Source organism: Mesoplodon mirus (genome assembly GCF_964341445.2).
Source record: "Mesoplodon mirus genome assembly, chromosome: 3".
In the NCBI taxonomy this organism is placed as follows: Eukaryota; Metazoa; Chordata; class Mammalia; order Artiodactyla; family Ziphiidae; genus Mesoplodon; species Mesoplodon mirus.
Window position 1 is genome coordinate 77,140,406 of NC_138978.1, and position 19,938 is coordinate 77,160,343.

The window sequence follows — 19,938 nt, forward strand, 5'->3', positions numbered from 1 at the left end:
CATAAAAACAGAAAGATAGATCAGTGGATCAGGATAGAAAGCCCAGAGATAAACCCACGCACATATGGCCAACTTATCTTTGATAAAGGAGGCAGGAATGTACAGTGGAGAAAGGACAGCCTCTTCAATAAGTGGTGCTGGGAAAACTGGACAGGGACATGTAAAAGTTTGAGATTAGATCATTCCCTAACACCATACACAAAAATAAGCTCAAAATGGATTAAAGACTTAAATGTAAGGCCAGAAACTATCAAACTCTTAGAGGAAAACATAGGTAGAACACTCTATGACATAAATCACAGCAAGATCCTTTTGGACCCACCTCCTAGAGAAATGGAAATAAAAACAAAGATAAACAAATGGGACCTAATGAAACTTCAAAGCTTTTGCACAGCAAAGGAAACCATAAACAAGACCAAAAGACAACCCTCAGAATGGGAGAAAATATTTGCAAATGAAGCAACTGACAAAGGATTAATCTCCAAAATTTATAAACAGCTCATGCAGCTCAATAGCAAAAAAACAAACAACCCAATCCAAAAATGGGCAGAAGACTTAAATAGGCATTTCTCCAAAGAAGATATACAGACTGCCATCAAACACATGAAAGAATGCTCAACATCATTAATCATTAGAGAAATGTAAATCAAAACTACAATGAGATATCATCTCACACCAGTCAGAATGGCCATCATCAAGAAATCTAGAAACAATAAATGCTGGAGAGGGTGTGGAGAAAAGGGAACACTCTTGCACTGCTGGTGGGAATGTGAATTGGTACAGCCACTATGGAGAACGGTATGGAGGTTCCTTAAAAAACTACAAATAGAACTACCATATGACCCAGCAATCCCACTACTAGGCATATACCCTGAGAAAACCATAATTCAAAAAGAGACATGTACCAAAATATTCATTGCAGCTCTATTCACAATAGCCCGGAGCTGGAAACGACCTAAGTGTCCATCATCGGATGAATGGATAAAGAAGATGTGGCACATATATGCAATGGAATATTACTCAGCCATAAAAAGAAACAAAACTGAGCTATTTGTAATGAGGTGGATAGACCTAGAGTCTGTCATACAGAGTGAAGTAAGTCAGAAAGAGAAAGACAAATACCGTATGCTAACATATATATACGGAATTAAAAAAAAATGTCATGAAGAACCTAGGGGTAAAACGGGAATAAAGACACAGACCTACCTGAGAATGGACTTGAGGATATGGGGAGGGGGAAGGGTAAGCTGTGACAAAGCAAAAGAGAGGCATGGACATATATACACTACCAAACGTAAGGTAGATAGATAGTGGGAAGCAGCCGCAGAGCACAGGGAGATCAGCTCGGTGTTTTGTGACCGCCTGGAGGGGTGGGATGGGGAGGGTGGGAGGGAGGGAGATGCATGAGGGAAGGGATGTCGGAACAGATGTATATGTATGACTGATTCACTTTGTTATAAAGCAGAAACTAATAAAAAAAAAAGACTAGGCTATGCTTCTTATTGAGGTTTAGTATATTTTAATGGTGAGAAAATTATAAATTCCTGAAAAAAATGTCATAGCTGAGATGCTGACATATTTCTATTCAGATTAGTAATACTATAGTTATAATGATGCTAGAAAGATATAAAAATGTCATTTCTAAATTTTAGACCAGTCTACCTTCCAGCTAACTAAGAGAGGAATTGACACGAATTCTGTTTACTCAACCTGACTTTAATAGCAGGTAAAGTTATCCCCACAGTTCTACTGCTGACTCTACAGCAGAAGAAAATTACTGTGAAAATATATTTCATCACCCTGAAAGCTTAATTGAGAGCCAGTCTCTTCTACTACTAAAAACAGTGTGTGTGGGGTGGGAGGAGGGGGAACAGAAATAACCATTTGATGACATATGTAGCTTTCTTATATTAAACATTTTTTATTATAGTAACATATCTGAGTAATTGAAATAACTTCACCATACAGATATCACATGCTGAAGCATGACATTGCAATACTAATTGCACATTGTGTTGACATTTCAAGCATATTTTCTGTAACAACATTTGCATTCATATACAGGTAGTAAAACACATGGGGATAATTTGAGTCATGATTCATGGTAGCAAATGTATTGCTTTCAAGCTAACCCTCAAACCCAGAATCTTCAGCAAATCTATTAATATTCAATGTAGTAGCATGTACATTAGTTATTGTATGAACCAACCAGCTCAGGACCAAGAACTGTCACTGTTAGCCTTTGAAAGAGAAATATCAGCATTATCTGATTACTTTTGTAAGGTAAGTCTTCTTACTAATTTAGATATTAGTGTACTGAATGATAACTTTATCAATAGTTTTCAAATTAGCAGGTGGGGATAAAATAAAAACTTTATGTAGCTCTTTTTAGGTAATACAGCCCAGTTAATGCAGAATGTTTCACCTGAATAGTTGTCCTTCAATACCCATAACAAGGCAAAAAAGCACCAAAAAAGGGCAAGAATCTCAAAGTGTGCAATTAGTTTTAATTTAACATTTTTTTGGTCGCAAGACTGTTATTTGTGGCCATTATCTTGGTTCATATGGATCCAGGCAATTAATGCTTTTTAGACATTGAAAGTTCAACCTTGTTCTTAAAAATCTCAGCAGAAAAACTGAACTTGATCCAATAACACATCTTATAAGTTTTATTGTTGCTGAAGCAAAAATACACCACCATAAACCAATGTTTAAAAGACAGGATTTCTCTTTTCTTGAATTTGTCCATGCAAAGGTCAAAACTTCAAGTGGAACTCAAAGTTTAAAAAAGAAGAAGAAAGAAAAAACAGTGTAAGGAGTAAAATTTTGATCATCAAAATACTTTCAAAATTTTAATTTATTGGTAAGTAGGATTAGTGCAAAATATTTAGATAACTAATTCAGTTCTTGAAAGCTTTATTAAATTTCTCAATTTAAAGACAAAAGAAATTTTCAAAAATCATCAGGTCACAGGAACACAACTAATTGTACTTACACTTTTTATTGTTTAACCCTTGGAACCAAGTAAACTAAGACTCAAAATGTAAAACAGCATTACAGAACAGAAAAGGAAAGTATTTATTGTCACTCTTCTCAAGGTATTTGGTATTATATTTTAAAGAATATACGTTTAAGAATGAAGCAATGCTTTATAGAAAACTAGAAATAATAGAGTTTATGCAACTATCAATTTTTTGGTACTTTTGAAAATAAGTAATGTGGAAGTTTAGATTTAAAGAGAAGTTTTAAATGGAATGACTTTGTCATGCTAAAGAAGAAAGCATTTGGATTAATTTATATTAAACCATGAAATTTAGATTTAGATAACAAAATTCTATAATCATATACTTTCCAAATTTAAAAAATAATTAGAATGAAATCTTTTTCTTGATGTCTAGAAGCCACTATCATATAGCTGTGTGTCAATATTAGATGAGAAGAAGATTGGGGTTTTTTGCTTGAGTTTGGTTCATTTTAGCTCTGGGGGGAGGAATTAGTAGAAAAATTTTGTGTATTTAGACCTAATTCAGATATATGAAAGAATTTGTATAGAGCTTTGCATCTGACAGAGGTTACCATTGGCATTTCCATATTTGATCCTGTTATAACTTCATTTTTACACATGCAACATGAAATAAAATTTGTTGCTAATAATCATAATATGAATCACAAATAGTTCCTTCAACAGAATACATAAGCAAATGGTAATTATTACAATGCTGGATTATTACAGTGAAAACTAATCTGCAATCTCATACAATGTTCATAGATAATAATTGAACATTAAAAGGTTACTTCTTGAACAATTCTGGAATCATTCCAAACATATACAGTTCTGGAAAGCATTAGTCACAGAATGAGCAGGGATATATTTTTTTAATAACAGAATGAAAATATGCTTTCATCATAACCAAATTCCCTATCAAAATCTCTTGGTAAGATTGGATAGCTTCTGAGTTTTTCAGATAAAGTTATTTTCTCTCCTAGAAGAGAGAGAGTCAGACCCATGCTATCACTTATACTGCTACGTTTTAACTCTATGAATAAAAATTTTATAATAAAAACAAAGGAATATTTTATATCACTAAAATATTTCTATGGCCTCTAAAGTCTTCCACGGTTTATTACTGTATCTTCTTTTCTTAGTTTCTCATTAGGGAATAAGCATTAACACAACCATCGTCCACAGCATACCAGGTAGTATACATAAATAATGAGCACATGGCTTTTATTCACAACTTCATCATATCAGACTAGATCAGTATAAAGAGGCAAATGTGGGCAATAAAATTCTAGCACTCAAACAATGCCAGACTTAGGTAGCTAGAGGAATGAAAATGAAATTTGCTCATCAGTAACTAACTGGGTAGTTTCATACATTTAAATTTACTTTTTTTGTATTTATTTTTCCCCAGGGGAAGACATGTTAGACATTCTTTTTTTGTTTTAAATAAAAATTTCACTTTTATACAACTAAGAGAAGAACTTCCAAAGTACCCACTCTAGCAAATTAAGTCACCGTTGTGATTTAAGCTAATGCAAGTGAGTGGCCAACAAACTGGGTTGATATCATATACCAGACACTTGAAATTGTGTCTCATTCATGAACAAGTCATGAATTTCAATGAAAAGTGACTAAAACTGCTCCATGAAAAGGCCTACTTGATGATCATTCTTATAATAATTTTGTTACTATCCCAATTTTTGCATTATTTATTCCAAAAAATTCTAAACATATTTAAGAATTCACAAAATGGCGTCATAAGCACTCAGAGCTACACTGCAATTTCCTTCATCCTGACATCCTTATCCTCTTTTCCCACAAAGACAATAACAAACTCTTCTTTGGGATGCAATTAGCAAGGAAAAGTATCCACTGGAATACGGATGGTAGGTAGTCATAAAGAATCAAGTAGCCAGCAATAATTTAGGGAAGAACCTACTTTATCCTAATACAGCCTCAGAACATGGCTTTAAAAGCACAATATATCAACTTACAACTTTGGGTTGCCAGTTATCCAGCTTGTGAATTAAAGCAGGCCAGTTTGCCCCTCTCAGTTCTCCTTCTGCTTTGGGACCATTTCTCGATTTACTGGAAATAGCTTTCAGGATAGTAAAAGGAGGTAAAACACTCATGAATGTTGCAAATAATTACCATCTGTGAGAAAATAAAGCTACTGGGAGAAGTTTAAATAAAATTCTAAAAGGTGAATATTGCAATCTCTAAGGATATCCATGGTACTATTTATATTTGTATAGAAAACTGAAAGCTCACTCATTGTTTTTGAAACTGCAAGCAAAAAAAGGAAGTAAACTGCTATGAAACTTACACTTAATAACTTTGGACAAGAAGAAAACTTCAAACTCTATTTTGATTTTTTTAAAACTCTCAAGAGCACATCGATGACTAATAATATTTAGTAATCAGAATCTTCTATTTGCAATAATTTAGATTATTTTCTATGGTGCAATATGAAACTCTGTATTAGTCTTTGCAATGTAAGTTGGTCTCAGCATTGAGAGACTTATAAAATAAGTGTGACACATCATTCTGTAACACTGAAATAAATTTAAAATATCAGCTCTTTGAACAGAAGAAATTGTATTTGACCATATGTACTCATCAGAGATATACTTTCCAAAAAAAAGTGAATGTGGTAACAGTGGTAAGAGATACAAAAATCATATGGAACGATTCTGTCATTACCACCATTTTCTGTTCCCTTTATGTGACTCCCAATAAAAAGTAAAAATACAAGCTAGTAAGTTTTGTTTATTTTTAATCCACTGGATTGTCTTCCATTTTAGATCATAATATGACCTTACCAGATCCTTACTGAAAATTTACATTATCACTTTCACAAGTAGCTAAATTTCCACACTGAGGGATAAAAATCTTGGAGAATCTGGTTGGGATTTTATAGTACTTTGCAGTGTGCTATAGTAATGACAAACCTGTTTCATACTTAATCCTATCATCAAGCAACACCAGGCTTCTAATTTTTGTTTTCATTTTAAATAGCTACTATATATGAGAATTAATAAGGTAATTTACTATTAATGCTTTTTCAAGTCAAAAGTCATATTACCTAGAAAATAATTTAACACTGTAATGGGATCTTCAAGATCAATTCTGTTTTATATACTCTGCAGCAAAAATAACATTTCTAGTAGGAAGGTATTAATTATAAACCTAGCAAACCCTAGACATTCACATATTTGTGTAAACAATTTTAACATGGTTTATTACATTTCCAGAAAGGTTAAATCTTATATCCAGTTTCCTGCTAATTCTTCCTTCATATATTATAATAAATATATATGTTATTTGAGTGCATGTGTGTATATAGTTTCACACACATATATGTCATATATACATAAAACAGCACTTAATGGTCACTGTCTTTGCAACGTTAAGTTGGGAAAAATATGAATTGTTATTATGCATAACCCATGGTGATCTTCCCTCTGTTTCACAAATGGCCATACCGGGATGTAAACAAAACATTTGAGCGAGCCATTCCAGGTGAACTGTATTTCAAGTTGTAGGTTGGTGTTCTCAAGAAGAATTGTGTACTTCCTGGTAGTAAATACCTAAAAATGATAGTTAAAAAATTAGACTTTACAAACTAATATTAACATCTCTCACTAAAATATTATGTGGTTAATAATTTGTACATCTTACATGAGAAATGATACTATAACAATGCAACCCACATAAAAAGATTTCCTCTCCTGAGTTGAGGAGGGGAGGCAGGGAGAGGGTCATAAAGCCTCACCCAAATAGTTGAATATAGATGTAACATGTGATCTTAGTGTCCCGAGACATCCCATAAAGATCCATGAACTCACATGCTAGGAGACTGTTTATATGACTCATGTTAATTTGGAATTCATCATTCACCTCTGTAAATAATGTGTGTAACCAGTCAAATATTTCTTAAAAACATGCGACATGAGAATTTGGCTAACCAATTAAAATAATTGTTTCAAGGATGTTGAAACCATTGATTACAATTTAATAAATATATCATTGATGTGTTATGACTATAGGTAATCTAAAAGAAAAAGTTAAAGATTAACATTCATAACTAGATTGTAAATTTTAAATTCTTGGACTACTGGGTACTTGTGATTACAGAAAACCAAAAACAATCATAATTACAGGTTGCATGCAACCTTTGCAGCCAAATATATTTCAGAATACATAAATTTTCCAGATTTTAGGACACTATAGTGTATATATTATATATAATGTAACAACATCAGGGTCTTGGGGCAGCATCCTGTAAACAAATCATTAATATTTCTGTAGTGAAACAGAGAAATATTCACAATTGGATAAAGACTATAAACAACTTCGTGTCAATTCAGATGTGCCAATAAATGGGTTACTTTTATTTTATTTTTATTCGTTTGAGTTTTCAGAGCTTTGGGATGCAGTAATTACAAGTAGGAGTGTGTGCCTGTATAATCTGTTTTCTCTGGAAAACCTCTGATTAGCATTAGGCCAGTCCAATCTATATGTCGAGAGAGAAATGATCAAGGAAATCCACATAAGCAAGTGCAAATAAGCATCACTATTAAAAGTGTTAAGTCCTGGTAATGATGAGAAGGACATGCTAGAAAGTCAGGACAAAGATATCTATAAAAAATTCCAAGAGCAGAAGTAGCAACAGGAGATTTATAATTAGTCTTGAAAAAAGAAACGAAGGTAGAGCATCAAATCACTTATTTTCTTCACTCGACTTTAGCATCTTCCAGCCACAGTATCATACTTCCAAACACACATGAAGAAATTGAAGGCCAAGGATTAGCTACCTATTCTATATGAAATAATGTTGGTAACTACTAATCTCTGTGTCAATGGGAAATTATATTTATAGTTGTGTTATATGAATTTTGTAGAAGAATATGAATTCATTATGATCAAACTGCATACCGCATTCAGATTAAAATGGCAGAATTATCCATAATATTCATAAACATCATTTCATCATGAATTATCTGATAATATCCCCTAAATCTATTACTTAATATCACAAACTATAAATAATTGCTCAAATCATTAATAGAGCAGTTAAATAATATAAAAGCTAAATTAAATCAAAATTGCACAATGGGTGACGAATAATGAAACAATTGATTTCTCACATCACAGATTATATAAATTATTTTCTTAATATCACTTAGGTAATTTATATGGATTAATTATTATGTCAAGAGCTAGTGGAGTCATGATGATTGATCTGATATCTTCTGCCAGGAAAAGGCTACCCTTCCTATCTAGGGCAAAGGTGCAAAAGAAACTAAAGTGTTTGATCAAAAACCACTATTCCATATTAGTTGAGAGTTATTCTATCTTCTACTGAAAATACATTCTGATTTCATTGATAATTATTATAGTAAACAGTAACTTTGGCCGACTTTCTTTTGAAGAATTTCCAAGCAGTAGTTACTACTGACATTACGATAACATTCACATAGCCTTCTGAGCTAAAGATCTCCATTTTCACAGATGAAAAAATAAAAGTACAAAGTCCAGGGTTAGAGCTAACTTATACTATTTTCTTTAACACTATTTTGTATTTTAAAAGTGTTTTTGTGTGCCAGGACCATTATAATTGATTTTAAAATATTAGTTATTTCTAATGATTTTCTATGATACATATTATTATCAGCTCCATTTTAAAGATGAAAACACCAGAGTGCACAGGAGTTAAATGCCTTGCCCACAGGCACGTAGCTAGTAAGTGGCAGAGCCAGGATTCAAATCCATTTGGTCTCACTCCAGAACCAGTGCTCCCAGCAACTATACTATACTGTCATTTCTGTGTGAATCCCAATTTTAAAACTAAAGGATATAATGATTATACTCATTTTTTTCAGAAGTATAAAGTATAAAAAACCTAGAAAGTAGAAAAATATTATATATCCGCAAACCTAAACTTTTTAATAGAAGCAGAAAAGGCTAAAATAAAACTTTTAAAGACTTAGAAAGGAAAAGAAATTCAGTGTGAACTAGAAAAAGCATATAAAATCACATTGGAAGAAACACTTTGCTTCCCTAAAGAAAGTGCTGTGGGATATTTTAAAGCATTACAGGGAAACACAATGGATTATTTGCCTTAATATCTCCATTAGTATCTCTTGGGAGATCCCACACTAGCTGAACATCAAAGATTATTTTTGAAATGTTCTTTGCAATGAAGTTAAATAACAATTTGATTTTTTTTAGCAGGAAGAATCTCTAGAAAGTGGATCTATACACTGTATCTAAAGAGTTTGTGCTAAAGCACCAAAAAATGTGAAGTTTCCAGCTTTATTTTTATTGTAGCTTACTCTCAAAGTACAAAAATAGCTAACTTGTAGCTAACTCATCCCAAGGAGAAACACCTCAGACTACCCTATTTGCTTCACACACATACCCTTACTCCTCATCTGAGACTAGCTAGGCACATCTTCACATATCTATCATATAAATGTAAAACATGCATTTGTCTAATTCCTCCTTGAGGTAGAATTGTTTGGCTTGTCATGTACCAACTTACTGCTGACCATGGAGAATCTCTAGAACGTGAAGTATTTCAAGAGTGTTAAGTTAATTAGGCTTGAAAGAAGCTACACCCACCTCTGAGATCTCCCTGGAGGAAGACCAGGACCCCCAATCCTCCTAGAATAAACTCAGCTTCCTCGTTTGGGGAACACAAGGTAAATAAAGTTCATCGCCATATTTGGGCTGTGTTCTTTTTAATTTTTTTAAATTGTGGTAGAATATATATAACATGAAGCTCCTTACCATTTTTAGGTATGCAAGTTCAGTACATTAAACAGATTCACAATGGTTGTGTAACCATAACTATGATCTGGTTCCAGATCTTTTTCATCATCTCAAACAGAAACTCTGTGCCATTAAACACTAAATCCCCATTTCCTCCTCCTCCAGTCCCTGGTAGTCTCTATTCTGCTTTCTATATCTATGAATTTGTCTGTTCTAGGTACCTCATATAAGTAGAATCATACTATATTTGTCTTTTTGTGTTTGGCTTATTTAACTTAGCATGTTTTCAAAGTTCACCCATGTTGTAGCATGTATCAGAATTTCATTCCTTTTTATATAGGCTGAATAATATTTTATATTTATAAATTTTATATAATATTATGTAACAGTATTATATTTATATTTATAATTTTATATAGGCTTAATAATATATGTATATACCACATTTTATTTATCCATTCATCTGTTGATGGACATTTGGGTGGTTGCCAGCTTTTGACCTCTGTGAATAATGTTGCTATGAACATTGGTGTACAAGTATTGGTTTGAGTCCTTGTTTTCAATTCTTTGGGGTATGTACATAGGAGTGGAATTGCTGGGTCATATGGTAATTCTATATTTAACTTTTTGAGGAACTGCCACTGTTTTCTACTGCAGTCACACCGTTTTATATTCTGAACCAGTGCCAGCTTCTCAATGTCCTTACCAACACTTATTGTTTTGAATTTTAAATATAATAGCCAGTACACTGTATTGTGGTTTTAACTTTGATTTGGGGGGAAGCCCTAGTTTCAAGTCCCACCTCTTGTCATATGCTAGCAACGTGGATTTGGATGGGCCATTTAACCTCTTTGGACCTCAGTTTTCTCACTGGTGAAAAGAGCCCAATAGTTTCTGCCATGCCTGTCTCACAGAGTATGGAACCAATTAAACAGTGCACATAGGTGGAATATTATTATTTATATGTTATTAACATCAGCCTTATTAGCCATGCCATGCCTGTTTTAAGATAGATGTATCAAGCTATCTTAGCCTAAGATCAAAATGGTACCATGTATTTAACTTGATTTTTAAAACTTTTTAATCTTAAAATATAGCACACATTCAAAAAGTGCATAAAACATAAATGTCCAGTAAATGAAGAGTATAAAGTGATTACTTATGTAACCGCTACCCAGGTTGAATGATTGAATATTGCTAGCACCCCAGAGCCCTGTATTACAGCACCCTCCCTCCCCATAAAGTTACCCACTATCCAGACTTCAATGGTAATTACTTCCTATTTACCACCTAAGTACACATTCTGTAAACACTATAATTCAGTTTTCCCTGTTTTTTTTAATTTAAAAATAAATAGAATGAAGTATGTATTCCTTTGGATCTGGCATCTTTTGCTCAACTTTCTGTTTGAGACTCATCCATATTGCTATGCTTACGTGCAGTTTGTTCATTTTTTTTTTTTTTCTCTTCTGGGGAAAAGAAAAAAGCACTATTAAGATTCCAGAAGGTTGTATCTCAATGAAAGAGTAATTGGAAATGTCAACATAAAGGGAACAACATAGAGTCCTTTGGCGTAGAGAAGTGGTACGGGGAGAAGGGCAGCCGGGAGGACATCAGGGTAGTAAGCAGGATAGACCAAGACTGCAGGCAGGGGGCCCGGCTGGTAAGACTAAGTGGCAGCAAGGATGGAGGAGAATATTTAATGATAAAACCAACAGAAGACAAATCCGTTAGGTGTGAAGAATCACTCCCAGGTTTCAGGCTTAAAGAACTAAATGTAATCATATACTGAAAACAAGCTTATTGGGGGGCAGGGAGGAGAGCCCAGTTTTGGACATGTTGCATTTGAACTGGCTATGGACATCTAGGTGGGGACATAAGCAGATAATCACAGGGTTTTAACATACTGAATGAACAATACAAAGTTACTATTCACTGTTAATCAAGAAACTAATGAGGCCCATGAAAGCCAAAATAAAATGGTTAGAAGAGGTTGCTGGTTGCTCAGAACAGTCTCCTTTCATGGTTATTCCAAAGGTGTCCTAAGTTAGTCATCACAGCAACTGTTCATTTTTGATGCGTATTTCATTGAGTGGATATTACAAAAAATGTGTCTATTCTTCCAGAATAGACATTTGGGTTATTTCCCATTTTTAGCTATTATAAGTAAATGCTGCTATAAATAATTCTAATTATGCTCTTGATGCACACGGGCATACATTTCTGCTTAGAGTTACTGGGAATAAAAGAGCTGAGAAAATGGTAAACCTTAGTAGGTGATGCCAAACATTTTTTAAAAGGTTACAATTTTCACTATCATCAGCAGTGTAAGAGAGTTCCCATTACTCTAAATCCTGATCAACTCTTGGTCTGAAAGATGGGTTTCGCATTTCCCTGAATATGAGCTTAAACAGTTTTTCAAATATTTACTGTCTTTAAAAAAAACTCTTTTTTGAAGAGGCTCTTCAAGTATCTTCCCCATTTTTCCATAGTGTTCTATTTTCTTCTTAGAAATCTGTAGGAGTTCTTATACAGTCTGTATAACAATCTTTTGTAGGTTATATGGGTTGCAAAATCATCTTCCATCTTGAGGCTTGCTTTTTCAACTTCTTAATGGGGTCTTCTGATGAACATATGCTCCTAATTTTAATATAGTAAAATTTATCTTTTCATTTATGATCTGTACTTTTCAGCCTGATATTTTATAATCTTTGCATACCTCAAGTCATGAAAATATTCTCCTATATTATCTCCTCAAATCTTTAGTTTTGCCTTTTATATCTGTGTACTCAATTCTTTGGAAATGATTTTGTATATGGTGTAAGTAAAGGCAAGTTTTTTTTTTTTATTATTATTTGGAAACCCAATTGCCCCAGAACCATTTGCTTAAACAAACTTTTTTCCCATTTGTTATAAGTTAAGTGTCCTTTTGTCATAAATCAACTCCCTACATATGCCTGTATTTATTTATGACCTTTCTGAATGGTTCCATTGGTCTATTTGTCTATCCTTTTGGCACTATTACAATGTCTTAAATTACTATAGCTTTATTATAATTCTTAGTGCACTATAGTTAATAAATTCTACTATTTTATTGTTCTAGTTCAAGAATGTCTTATCTACTCTTGACCCTTTGCTTTTCCGTATAAATGATAGAACATGCTTTGGTCAAATTCTGCACCCTCCAAAAAACACTGTTGGAATTTATATGAGGATTACATTGAATTTATAGATGTGAAGAACTATTTGAGAAGAACTGACATATTCATATCAATTTCAATGATGAATAAGGTATAACTTTCCATCTTTTGCATCTTCCTACTTAAAGGTCTTACACATTTTTGTTACATTTATTCCTAAGAATTAGTTATTCTTTGATGCTATTGAAAAATGATATTGTATCTAAAATGTCATATTCTAGCTGTTTGTTATTAATATAGAAAAAAATACAATTGATTTTATCCCAACTTTGATTTCATCAAAATTGTTAAATTTACTTAATAATTTATCTTAGATTTACTTAGATTCTGTGAACACAATCATATCCATTAGTAATGAGTTTTAGTTCTTTCTCTCAAATCCAGTGCCTTTTACTTCTTTGGCATGCTTCCTTGAACAAGCTAGGTCCAATACAATGGTAAATAGAAGCGGTAATAACAGGCAATCTTGTCTTGCTTCTCATCTCAGAAGGAAAGTCTTCAACATTTTACCATTAAGTATATGATTGTAGGGTTTTTGTACTTATCCTTTATTAGATTGAGGAATTTCCCTTTTGTTTCTACCTTGTTAAGCATTTTTTAGGCATGAATGTAATATACTGAATTCTAAAAGTGACTTATCCATATACTTTTAAATGATTTTTTATTCTACTAAAATTACATTGATCACTTTTTAATGTTATTGTACCATTAAGTTGATGCAATAAACAAAAGTTAGTCATGATACATTATCCTATTTAAGGTTTCTGGGTTTGTTTTGGTAATATTTATGTAAGATTTTTCCATCTATGTACAGGAGTGAGATTAGACTGTCATTGTCCTTTGCCATAATGTCTTGGTCAGGTATCAGGGGTATGGTAGCCTCATAAAACAAGTTAGAGAACATACCTTCCTTTTCTCTCTTCTCTGGGTGGGTTTAATTAGATAGAATTAGATAGTAATACTCTCTTCTCTGGGTGGGTAGAATTAGATAGAATTAGATAGTAATTCTCTCTTCTCTGGGTGGGTAGAATTAGATAGTAAAGACCTATGAATCTGGACTTACCTTTGTGGGAGGGTTTTTAATTATTGATTCAGTTTTTTCAATAATTAAGAGTATATCTTCTTCTCACTTTTGGTAATATGTGTTTTTCAAGGAATTTGTTAACAATCTAAATTACCAAATTTATCAGCATGAAATTATTCATATTTCTTATAAAATGTTTGATATTTGTAATATCTGCAGTAACATCTCTATTTCTATCCTCGACGTTAACTATTTTTGTCTTTTATATTTTGATCAGTCTCACCAGTTGTTTATCAATTTTATTAGCCTTTTAAAAAACCCACTTTTGCCATTTTGATCTTTATTCTGTTTGCGTCATTATATTAATTTCTGCTCTCATTTTTATTATTTCCTTTTTCTGTATTCTTTGGGTTTACTTTAATATCATTCTGTCATCATTCAGGACGATTGCTTAGATCATTTAATTTTTGCCTTACCCCTCCCTAATATGTTCATTTAAGCCTATAAGTATTCCTATAATAATGATTTATGTACATACTGTGTTTTTATTTGTAATATTTTTATTCAGTTAAAAATATTTTCTTACATTCATTATGATTTCTTCTTTGATTCATGGGTTAAAGTGTATTTTTTATCTTTCCAAAGTATGGATTTTCTGGACATTTTGTTAATTTTAATAGCATGTGATGAGAAACAATACTCTGTGTGACTTCAATTTTTCGAACTATGTTTTATTATTCCACTATATAGTTGATTTTTATAAAAGATTCAGATATGCTTGGTGTATTGTATTCTGAAGTCACTGAATTCACTATTATGTGACAGTTAAATCTGTTAATCATATTGTTAAAATGTTCTTTGTCTCTAATTTTTTGAGAAGTATATATTAAAATCTCCCTCAGTGGTTGTAGATTTGTCTATTTTTCCCTGTAATTCTGTCAACTTTTGCTTTGCAAAACATCTGGGACATTGTCACTTGAAGGAATCTATGGTGTTTATCAAGTCCCCAACTTTGACAGGCCCTGAACTCCTACTTTTTTCCCTTAGGCCCATGAGTCTGTCAAAAGCATTATTCAGTACTAACAATACTCACTAACAAGTACCTGGTTTTAACTCTCTGATGTCTTCAAGCAAATGTTTTGGTATTTTGTCCAGCTTTTCTTATTGTCATCAGAGGGAGGATTTGTCCAAATACCTAGTGCTTGCTCTATTACCAAAGGCAGAAGCCCTAATACAGTGGTTTCTAAAAAATGTTTTTAGCCACGTAAATGAGCTTATATGGAAGCTCAGTACATGAAAGATAGAAATACAGAGATGCTGAGACTGAAAATTGTTTGGCGATCCCAAAGCTTTCCAAATAAGTCTAGTTACAGTGAAATATTGAGCTGGTCCCAAAGACTCTAGTATCTTGGAGATATGGGTATAGATATAGATATAGATATGTATATAGAGACAGAGATAGATAGAGATAGAGATGATAGATAGAGATAGAGATAGAGATGACCATCTGGGTACAAATATCAATTATATTTGCTTAGTTATGACTCTACCTCTGAGAAATGGCTTCTCAGTTGGTATGCCTATTAAATTGTTATTTCTGTGAGACTGAAAGTTTGAAGGCCACTCTCTTCCATGTAATAGGTGACACATACACTTTTAAGCCTTTTAAGAAATATCCTGCAGATATGTGGTCAAAATAAAGATGGTACATGAATCTGACTGATGTTAGCTCTATTTTCTTCTCTTTTAATTTTACAGATAAATTAGCCAAATATATATCTCCTCATAAAATATTTAGGTATACCTTACACATTATTTATATTAGGCATATTTATATTTACTTATAAATATAAATTTATATGTTACTAGGCATACTTCAAAAATGAAATTTATCAATTAATAAATATGAAATTAACTGACTCCTACATATAAAGTAAAATGCTATAGGTTACTAATCTACAAGGGAAAGAATATATGGCCACTTTTTCCATGTTTTTAAATTAATGTGACATTGACTTGGACTTTAATAGCTAGATATTAGGAGGACATGTTTCTCTCTCTTCTTTGTTTCCAAGTAAAACTTTCACCAATATAAACTTTCTGGCCTCTTACCAGAAGTGAGTTATCTAATTTGCAGGTTTAAAAGAAGGAACCAGGCAGGCTTGGCTCAGCCCCTTTCTCTTTTTGGGTCAGCCTATCTGCAGAAAGAATGCATTTTTACTTGCTCTCCTGCCAACATTAATAGAATTAGACTTCATGGGATAGTGCTAGTGGAAGGTTTGGGTTGATCCAGCTCTGTCTTTGACTGGACAGGTAATTTTTTTTTTTTTTTTTTTGCGGTACGCAGGCCTCTCTCACTGTTGTGGCCTCTCCCGTTGCGGAGCACAGGCTCCGGACGCGCAGGTTCAGCGGCCATGGCTCACGGGCCTAGCCGCTCCGCGGCATGTGGGATCCTCCCAGACAGGGGCACAAACCCATGTCCCCTGCATCGGCAGGCGGACTCTCAACCACTGCACCACCAGGGAAGTCCCTATTTTTTTTTTTTTTTTGGACAGGTACATTTAATTCTGGAATTCAATATTAGAAAACTCACTTGGCTCACATCTACTCCATGTCCCTCAGTAGCTTTCCTCAGTAATGAAGCTACATTTTGATGATCACCTGTCTGATTCCTACATTTCTCTCTTAAATGGTTCTGAACTTGGGAAGGAATGAAAGACTGGCCCACCCCTCCCCTAAAATGCTTATAATCACTACACTGGGGTCATAGTGAGTGTTTGTCAGAGTCTGGAACTCAAAATTCCAAGCTGAGGAATATTTCTTCCGACCACTAGAAAGGGAAGAAAGTAAAAAGGACTGAAGCAACGGTAAAGTATAATTTCTCCGTACAGAATAGCCAGGAAGACTCATCCTATTTTGCTCATCCACAAAAGTTACAAGATCCCTCAACAGAAAATGGGTTATGAAATCTGGAATTGCAAGAGGATATTAAAGAGTTTGAGACCATCCTTCCTAGACTGGAATTTAAGATTTTCCTGATCATGCTCCCAGAGTTTCATTCCTTAAAGAGAAGGCTATTCATTTATATGTTGTAATGTCTTAAAGATGGCCATCATTCTTTTAAATCATATGAGAATATTAATGAAAGTAATATAAGCTTTATTCAATAATTTGCTGCAGTCAAACCATTAAAACTGTAGAATACAGCTTTGGTATTTACATATTTTAAATATTAATGTCTAACTTTACCTCTACCATTTTTGTGATCAATCAGCTTCTGTTTGCAGGGGGAGAGTTAAAATAGGTTAAAGGTACTGCATTATACTACAATAGTATAATGACAGAATACAAGACAAACAAACATTAAAAATATATCTCTCAATACTTTTTGTGAAAAGTGTTCCAAACCATCCTGCTGTTGCAGGTCAATTTTGTAGGAAGTTAGCTATATTATATTCCCTGTGATCATTTTAATAAACAGATCAATTTCTAGATGTTTCAAAAAGAAAATCCAAGTTATGGTAGTTTCATTTTCCTCACCATCTATTCAACTGTTAGCAGATCCTATTATCTTTTGACTATCACTTAGTTTTTCAAAGTCATGGCTTATTCTCTTCTATCCTGAGAGTACTACAACTTACACATACTAAAAGTCACATATTCATCTTTAATTCTAAATGGAACTACGACTGTCTTGAGAAGTGCTAAAATGTACTTCCTGATTATTCATGTACCTTTGCAGCTTAAAAACAATATTTTCATACTTTTGGAAAACTACCTATTTTAACTGGACAATATTTATAAAAATCCAGTTTTTAAATGGAACTTAAAATCCACCTCCCACAGATCTGTTTGGTGATGAAGGGAATAGTAGAGGCATACTGACCAATAAAAATTAAACTAAAGGCATTTTGTCAACTATATTAGGATAAAGGACAAATGTTGAAATGTCCCTATTGGGGGAAAAATTAAATTTATTACCCTTTTGTATGCTCTTACTTGGCTTTTGAAAGCAAAAGTATATAAGTTAAATAATATCATCTCCATGTAGGTTATTTCTGTCACCTCCGGGTTTGTGATTGCTGTCCTTGTTCAGTCCTTTAAAGGTAAAGATTGTTCAAATTAAAAGAATCTTATAGATAATAGCATGTATGAATTTTTAGTCTTTAGCTTTTTCTCTAGCCATATAGACAAAAAAAGACTTTCAATTTCAAACTGCATTGTGGCATTACTTTATATAAAACTCACAGGGTCTAGGAAATGTAAACCAGTACCTGGAATTACCCCAATTGGTACCAATGCCTGAGAGTGATCCTCTTGAGTCAGTTGCATATTTGTAAACCACTAGCAGGCACTGTTTACAAAGCTCGACCAGGCGCTGGCAACATTGGAGCTGCAAAGGAGTCACCACCTCCGGGCTTTTACTGAAAATACTCTCCCAAGAGGATCTGTTGGCATGGAAACAGACATGACCTCATGTGGCTGTTAAAAATGGCAACGAACTATATCACTTACATAGCAACAAACACATTAAAAAAACGTAGAAATGGCCTCACACACTTGAAGTGATTACAGATGGTTGAGAGGTATAAAGTAAATATACAAATTTGGAAATTAATCTTTACATTAAAAAAACACAACATAGAATTCATATCTTTAAAGACTTCACTGCTGCTAGCTCTAAGTAACAGGATGGTTTCCCAACACCTCCTAAAAATTGAGTTACTCTACATTAAAGTAATTGTAAAATACTGAGCTAATTTCTCACAAGTTAGGTATTCTAAGAATTTACATTTTCTAGGAAGCTACATTTATTTTTATATTAATAATGGTCTCACAAACAAATTAAAAAGTTGCTGCAAGTTAATTTGTGATCTCTTAATTGTGATCTCTCAGATTCTCTCTGAGAATTTAGGTTAATCCTTTGTTTATGACCATCCCTTTCAAAACACTTTCATACGTAATTATGTCCATGATATTCCTAGAGCACAGGATCTATACTGTAATGTAATCTCCACAAGTCCTGCCCTACTGCAGTTCCAAAGGTAGCGTCTTCCTTCCTTCAGTGCACTCAGCTTAGTGCACAGCAGGCAGTAGTACATACTGTCTTGGTAAATTTAAATGCATGCATGCATGCGTGCATGCGTGTGTGTGTGTACACATATATATGTATTCACAATTCCTAAGCTGATTGTCATGGCCCAAATCAGGAAACATCTTATCACCCTACCACCATCGATAAAGGGAGAGAGAGAGAGAGAGAGAGAGAGAGAGACTGACTTATTTCCTTAGTGTAACTGAAACTCCTTTCAAGCCTCAAGGGGAAGGTTTGCTTTAAGACTTGGTAATGGTTCAAGTCTCATTTTACATAAACCAATTCGTTTAACCCACAGAGAGAGAAAAGACTAGATTTTCAGAAAGAAAAAAAATATTAAGGAAAATATTTTTCTGAAGAAATGTACTTCCCAGTGGGAAATTCAAAGATTCCATTTTCAATCTTCTGTGGATATTTGATACCTTTGGAATTTTAAAAAAATGCTTTAGAAACTCAGAAAGGTATTTTTTTAGTAGAAAGGCTACTGTTTATTTTTTCAGGAGAAACATGGGCCCAAAAAGACAGCATGTCATCAGTGAATGACAGATTTTCTTAAAGGGAATAAGATTCAAATAAGTAGATTGAAAGGAATAAATTTTCTTCCACGTTCTAAGATGTTCAGGGCTAAATATAATACTGTTTTTATTATTTAAAAAGGATTAAAATTTACTTTCATTCAAGAAATAGTAATATGTTAGTTAAATTAACTCTAAAAATTTAAGTTATTACTAAATATAAGAAAAACTAGATATGATATGCATATTTGTGTGTATATAGATATATCTCCAATTTACTTGATGTAATCAAGAAAAACAGGAGAACACCAATTAATAAGGGA

The 19,938-nt window shown here is 33.2% G+C and overlaps 1 protein-coding gene across 4 annotated transcripts in view; it reads right to left on the minus strand.

Annotated features, from left to right (window-relative positions):
• Positions 1-1,818: 1,818 nt before the first annotated feature.
• The window catches only part of TTLL7 (tubulin tyrosine ligase like 7), a 155,475-nt gene continuing 137,355 nt past the window's right edge, over positions 1,819-19,938 (minus strand). Inside the window, exons 20-22 of one of the 4 annotated variants that reach the window (XR_014293258.1) lie at positions 18,280-18,453; positions 4,999-6,594; positions 1,819-2,774 (exon numbers count right to left, since the gene is read on the minus strand). Coding sequence is in view for 3 of the 4 variants with exons in the window: in XM_082611961.1 (XP_082468087.1) it covers positions 6,474-6,594; positions 18,280-18,453 (295 nt within the window). In the remaining variant the exon portion in view is untranslated. Of the gene's footprint in view, positions 6,595-18,279; positions 18,454-19,938 lie in introns of all 4 variants that reach the window. The other 3 variants (XM_082611962.1, XM_082611961.1, XM_082611963.1) reach the window with 3 other exon arrangements.